This window comes from Mesitornis unicolor, unplaced genomic scaffold (genome assembly GCF_000695765.1).
Source record: "Mesitornis unicolor isolate BGI_N332 unplaced genomic scaffold, ASM69576v1 scaffold3841, whole genome shotgun sequence".
In the NCBI taxonomy this organism is placed as follows: Eukaryota; Metazoa; Chordata; class Aves; order Mesitornithiformes; family Mesitornithidae; genus Mesitornis; species Mesitornis unicolor.
Window position 1 is genome coordinate 18105 of NW_010161532.1, and position 6375 is coordinate 24479.

The following is a 6375-nucleotide window of genomic DNA, read 5'->3' on the forward strand; positions in this document are numbered from 1 at the left end:
ACTCAAAGTGCTGCTGCCACAAAGTCCATCAGCTCTTGAGGTGCCCAGCCATGCCCTGGGCAGTGTCCTTAGCAAGCTGGTAGCAGCATCACCTCCATGCCTGAGCTTGGCTTTCCTGGTATGACTTCTAACCAAGACCCACAAGAAACGTGGAACATCAGCCTAAGCTTTTCACCAGGACTGCAGTGATGGAGGTGTGCTTAAGAGCAAGGCACACCCATAAGGGATGTCCCTCTGCCATTAACTTTCTCCAGCATGTCCTTTTTAAAGGAGATGCACCTGATCCAATCTCCTTGTCTACAAGGCCTCTTGCATAACATTTCTTCCTAAAGGTCTCCACCCTCTGGTCATAACTGACAGTGGAAGATGGTTTGATGTATTAAATTTGTCACAGGATATTAATGATTTTATTCTAGTCTATTTTGAGGTTAAACCTTACCTGCCCCGCTGCCACCAGTCAGGAATTGATGCAGAAGGCTCAGCTGATGGACCTGGGATCACTGCAGAGACTTGCTGAATGGAGTTCATTTACTTGCAGGGCAAGACACAGAAAGCGATGCCAGGCACCTCCCTGGAGGAAATTCGTCCCACCTACACCTACAAGGTGGTTCTACTGGGGAGCACGTCAGTGGGAAAGTCGAGTCTGGCCTACCGATACGTGAAAAACGACTTCAAAGAGTCACTGCCAACTGTGGGATGTGAGTGAATGGCTTCAATAGGTTGATGGCTCTGGACAACAGACCAGGCCTGATGCCCTTCCTTGCAGCAGGGATGCAGGAGAACTGGTTGGTGTATCCTCAGTAGCACAGACCTGCTTTTGAACGCAGTGCAGACTTGCCTCAGAGCCAGACCTCCCTGATTGCTGTCACCTTCAGATCTCTGCAGCCCATTTACCTCCTCACCAGGCTGTAAGCAAAGCCACATCCAGATTGCACAAGTGTGGCTTAGCGCTGCTTTTTGGAGGCAGATGAGCAGCAAAATGAGTGGAACCTGGAGTCCAAACTGTATGGGTTATATTCTCTGCATGCTTGGTCCTGTGCTGCCCTCACAGCTGTTCGGACACCCCAGGAGAGTCTCCTCTCTGTATGTGAGCTGCCCCAGCCTCAGTGTCCTGCTGGAGCAGGGAGGTTTGGGCCAGGGTGCAGGCAGGACCCCACAGCACTGCCTCGTTCCTCCAGCCTGCCTGCAGAAACGAGAGCGCACACCTCCCATGCCCTGGCCAGCCTGCAAACCCTACATTCTGCCCCATGGGCAAAGGGGAGAGCATCTGCCCCTGCGTGTCCTGTCTGCAAAAGCTATACTCAAAACCCACAGCCAAAGGCAGGCCATGTCCATGCTCATGCTTTGATGAAAACCATCTGGAGAGCCTTGAGAGCTCCGCTCCCTCTATAACCTCCCTTGGGCCAACATGCTTGCTGGGATCAAGCTGCCTCCACTGTACATTCGCATCAGCACAGCCTCCTACAGCACCTAGACATAGTAGATGTTCATTTTACGTGCTATACCTGGGTTTTGCCCTAAGGCGACGCAGCGGGCACAGAGGTTGTGGTCCCACCCAGAGCTTGAAGACCTGGCTGGTAGAGATGTGGTCCAAAAGCAGCCATCTGTTCCCTGGGAGCAAGGGCGGAGGTTCCCCTCCAGTGGGAACCCTTCTCAGTGGATGTTCCTATTCACAGTTCTTGCAGGTCTGACACACCAGCAAGGTGGGGGTGGCTGTCTATCTGGGGGCTATTCTGCAAAGCTCAGAGCTATCTGACATCAAAACTGGCTGGTGGAGATGTAGTCCAAAAGCAGCCATCTGTTCTCTGGGAGCAAGGGTGGAGGTTCCCCTCCAGTGAGAGCCCTTCTCAGTGGATGTTCCTATTCAACAGTTCTTGCAGGTCTGACACACCAGCAAGGTGGGGGTGGCTGTCTATCTGGGGGCTATTCTGCAAAGCTCGGAGCTATCTGACATCAAAACTGGTGTGCATCCATGAAATCTGCTGCCAGGAAGGGCTCCCAGCCTGCCAGAGGCTTCCCTGCCTTGTGGCACACTATCCCATCACCAGCACCAGTGCTTATGAGAAACCCATCCCAATTTTGTGCATTAGAGCACTGTTACTGGCCCTTGAGGTGGGTTAGACCTCACGGCAAAGACCTGAGCTCTCTTTTCTTGCTGCAAGTGAATGTGCACCCTACATCTTGCTTGCAGGTTCCTTCTTCACACAGATACTCAACCTGGAGGTAGCCACTGTCAAGTTTGAGATCTGGGACACGGCAGGCCAGGAGAAGTACCACAGCGTCTGCCACCTCTACTACCGGGGCGCCAGCGCCGCTCTCCTCGTTTACGACATCGCTAACAAGGTAAGGCAGGGGATGCTGATCCTGTCTGTGCCAGAACTGTGCCATGCTGCAGCAGCACTGGCAGGGCAGAGGTGTCCACATGATGGTGTTTGTAGGACAGAAACTGGCACACAAGCACTGCCTGAAAAGATAAATGTACCAGCTGGGACGTGCCAGCGGCTGTCCCTGCCCATACAGGACCATGCCACCATCCCAGGAGCGAGTTCTGCTGCCATGCAGAAGGGCTGCATCCTATTCAAGGCTGATTTGTCCCTAAAGGTATCTGAGGGCTCGTGACCTGTTTCTCTGAGAGAGAGGGAGTGCAATCACATCTTCCTCACCACATCTCTTCCACCCCTTTTGGTTTGGTGCCACCCATCCAGCTTTGCTTTGCTATGCCTGAGACAAAGGAATTAAATTGAAACCAAATCACTGAGTGGTTTTGTCTCCATCTCTCCAGGAAACACTCAACAGAGCAAAGCTGTGGCTGAGGGAACTGGAGAAGGAATTCCTTCCCGATGAAATCGTCATTGCTTTGGTGGGCAACAAGACAGACCTTGCTGCTGAAAGAGAAGTTGCCACTGAGGTGAGCTCCCAGGCCCCCTCATTCCCTCACCAGCAAGCAAAGCAGAGAATTTAAAAGACTTTCAGACACCTCCAAATTCCCATACAGTTATTGACCTGCCATGAAGTGCCACCATAACTGAACAAGCAGCCCCAGAGGGGCCTGGGGGAATAACTCTGCTTGTCTCCACCTAGGAAGGGCAAGAGTTTGCAAGGACCGAAGGCCTCCTGTTCATGGAGACATCTGCAAAATCCAGCCACCAAGTAGATGATATCTTTATGGCCATAGGTGAGTTGTGTGATGGTTTTAGGTGAGAGCAGAGGCAGGCAAACCACAGGCCCCAAACCTCTGCCTCAGGGCTGTAAATACCTTCCCCCTTGCAAAGCTGACTCCCTTTCATTGCTCATGCTTGCCACTGAGATCTTACCAGCTGGTCCAGCCTGTGCCGCAGTCGGTCACAGCCGCAGGAGTCCATGGTTTCTGTGAAATGTGCCACACTTCTTAGGGCAGATCCACCCTAGGATGCTTCCACATCACAGATAGATTTCAGGCCTTCTCCCAAAACCACAATTTTCTTTTGCTTTAGTATCCAATCTAGATGTAACAGTATCCCCAGCGTAGCTGTTTAGTAGAGTTACTGTGGGACAGTATTGGTGGCTCCTCTGGGGTAGGACAGGACAGCCATCACATCCCACCCCACTGGCAGGAAAACTGAGCCCTTTCTCACCTTGTGACTCTTCCTAGCCCAAGAGCTCCTCAAGCGGGAACAAGAGAAGACATCTGTCCTGTCCCAACGTGGGGGGTCAACAGCTGACCTGAGAGAGAGCAGGGCAAGGACGAGGTGCTGCCAGCTCTGAGGATGGTCAGCTCTGGACCTCAGGCTGCACTGCTGACTGGATAAGGTCTCCAAGAGGAGCAATGACAAAGCAGGGGAACACAGAAGCACAGGGGCAGCTCAGCCTGATGACCTTTCCCCTCAGAGCAAGGTCAGAGCCTGTCCTGGGGGCACAGGGCCTGTTCAACCCGCTAACACAAGCTTCCTCCTAGAGGTACAGCCTGGGGGCTTCTTCCACCAACTTTTTGCTTCCAGAGAGGAGTGTGACCCTCTGGCACTGCTACCACCACCCTTCCACCTCAGATGCACATCAGCTCCTCTGTGTCCTTTCCCATCCAAAAAGAGAGGATTTAACTTTCTGGAAGCAGATGCATCCCTGTGGCTTTACACCCAGTCTGCAAATAAAGCTAATATTGCCTTGAAGGTGTTATTTGGTTTGGGTAGGTATTTTTGTTTGTTAGTTTTCCCCCTGACTGGATGTCAGCCTGCAGGAAGCCTGGAAGCAGCAGGGACCAGAGCCAGTGGTCCCTTTGCCTGACCCATTTGAACCCTGATTGCCTGGGACTGTGAGAAATCGCTGATTTATCACAGATGTAAGAGCCAGGTCTGGGGCAGAGCAGAGCCAAAGCAAATGCTGGGTCTCATGGTGCCCTGTGCCTTGCAGGGCCTCCCCTTTCCACATTACGATTTACACTGTGGGAACATGCCTTGGCTGGAAGATGAGAAGGTGGGAGCTGCTGCTGCTACTGCCTTCACTGGTTGCTGTGCCAGCACCACCCTAGCGGGAGCCTGTCCAAGGTGCAAGGAGGAAAGAGCTGTTGCTCCTACCAAGAAGGATGCTTTCTCACCTCCTGCATCCCCAGAGCGTCTGGGCTGTTTTCAAAAGCATGCTGGTGCACAGCAAACCCGGGGGGTTGATGGGCTCAGGGGAGACACTGGCCTCTCCAGGACAGCTATGGCTACACCAGCATGGTCACGGCCAAAGAGCAGCACCGCTCATCCTGTCCACAGGGCAATGCAGCCACTGGGTTTTTGGGGCATCCCTTAACAGCGATGCCAGTGGCAAGGCCTGGCCAGGCTGAGCTTGGCCACGAAGCAGCAGACATCCTAGAAGATGCTCCCCGCGTTGGGAAGGGGAACCACAGTCCCCTTTGCCCGGGTTTGCCAGCCCAGTCCCCACCCTAGAGACCTTGTATGTTCCCCTACCCCCGGCACCCAACACCAGTCAGGGACACTCACCTGCAATGCTTCCCCAGAGCTGAGCTGTCCCAGGGAAGGGCAGGAGCTCCTTCCCAGCAAGAAAAGGAAGCTGCTGCCTCCTCCTTAAATCCACTTCCTTAGGGCAGCTGGGAGGTGGGGGTGCTAATTGCCATGCATCCCCTCCATCTATCCCTTCCCCTCTTGAAAAGAATCCTTCCCTCCCCAAACAGCCTCCCAGTGCTGGGCCAGAAGTTGCAGGGAGGGATGTTGAGGGCTGGGGGTCACCCTCCCCTGTGGCCTCTCTCACTCCCAAACTGGAGAGTGGAGAAAATGGTCTGGTTTGGGTATACAGCTCATGATGGGACATTTGAGGACATGCAGCACAGTGGATGGGGTCCCACCCGCTCCCCGGATGTTTCTGACCTGGGCCATGGAAATGAGGTGGCTGTTTCTGACCCAGGTAACATGGAAATGAAGGTGATAGGGGCACCCATGGGTGCTGGCATGCTCTGAGGACCCCAGGGGATACACATGGGAAAGTGGGACCTCCGTGGCTTATTTTTAGGGTGGGATTTTTGGGGTGTGTGTGGGATAAAAGTGCCGCGCTGTGCAGAGAGGGAAGTGCTGCTGGGACAGGCTGCAAAACTACAGCAAGACCAGCATTTTTTGGGGTCCCATCCCCTGCTGTGTGACCTCCTGCAACAATGTGTGACCCCCACACACAGCGTTTCAGAGCAAAGAGGCTGAGAGGAGAAGGGCTTTTATTGTCAGCTTCAGCTCAGGGGCTCTGCTCCTCCTGGGGGGGCTGGGGGTGCGGGTGTGGGGGGGCGCAGGCTCTCCACCTGCCACCCCCCACAGGATGGGTGCCTTCACTCAGGGCTTGCTGCCGCCCGAACCGTCCCACTGGCCTGATCCCACGGCCCGTGTACCAGGAGGGGTCGATGTCCGGATCTGCAAGGCAAAAACCGAGGAACTGTCAGAGGGTGATGGGGGGGGAACATGGGAGGGCAGACAGGGGATTGCACCCATGGGTGGGGGGGACAGTCACAGAATGCCAGGAGTTGGAAGGGACCTCAAAAGCTCATCCAGTCCAACCCCTGCCAGAGCAGGATCACCCAGACCAGGTCACACAGGAACACGGCCAGGCGGGTTTTGAATGTCTGCAGAGAAGGAGACTCCACAACCTCTCTGGGCAGCCTGAACCCTAGTGGAGTGGGAAAGGGGCTGGGGGTGTATAAAAGCTGTTACAAAGTCTATTTCAAAGTAAACCTTTGCTTCTGCATCGTGACCCCTCGCCCTCTGCTCCCTCCCTGTCCCCCCATATGTAGCTGAGTCTGGGGTTGCAGAAGGAGCTGTGGGGTGTTGGCTGGAGGGCTCCCTTACTCCTGCTCTCCTTACTCCTGATTTCCATGGAGTGCTCGTGGATGCGGCCGTGGGCGATGGGCAGGGTCAG

General features: G+C 54.4%; 1 protein-coding gene across 1 annotated transcript; it reads left to right on the forward strand.

The window, feature by feature from the left end:
* Positions 1 to 556: 556 nt before the first annotated feature.
* On the forward strand, positions 557 to 3744 carry RAB17 (RAB17, member RAS oncogene family). The gene is made up of 5 exons (XM_010193269.1): positions 557 to 698; positions 2192 to 2343; positions 2783 to 2908; positions 3082 to 3175; positions 3632 to 3744. Exons 1-5 carry the CDS (start codon positions 557 to 559, stop codon positions 3742 to 3744), a joined length of 627 nt encoding a protein of 208 aa, XP_010191571.1.
* Positions 3745 to 6375: the final 2631 nt, after the last annotated feature.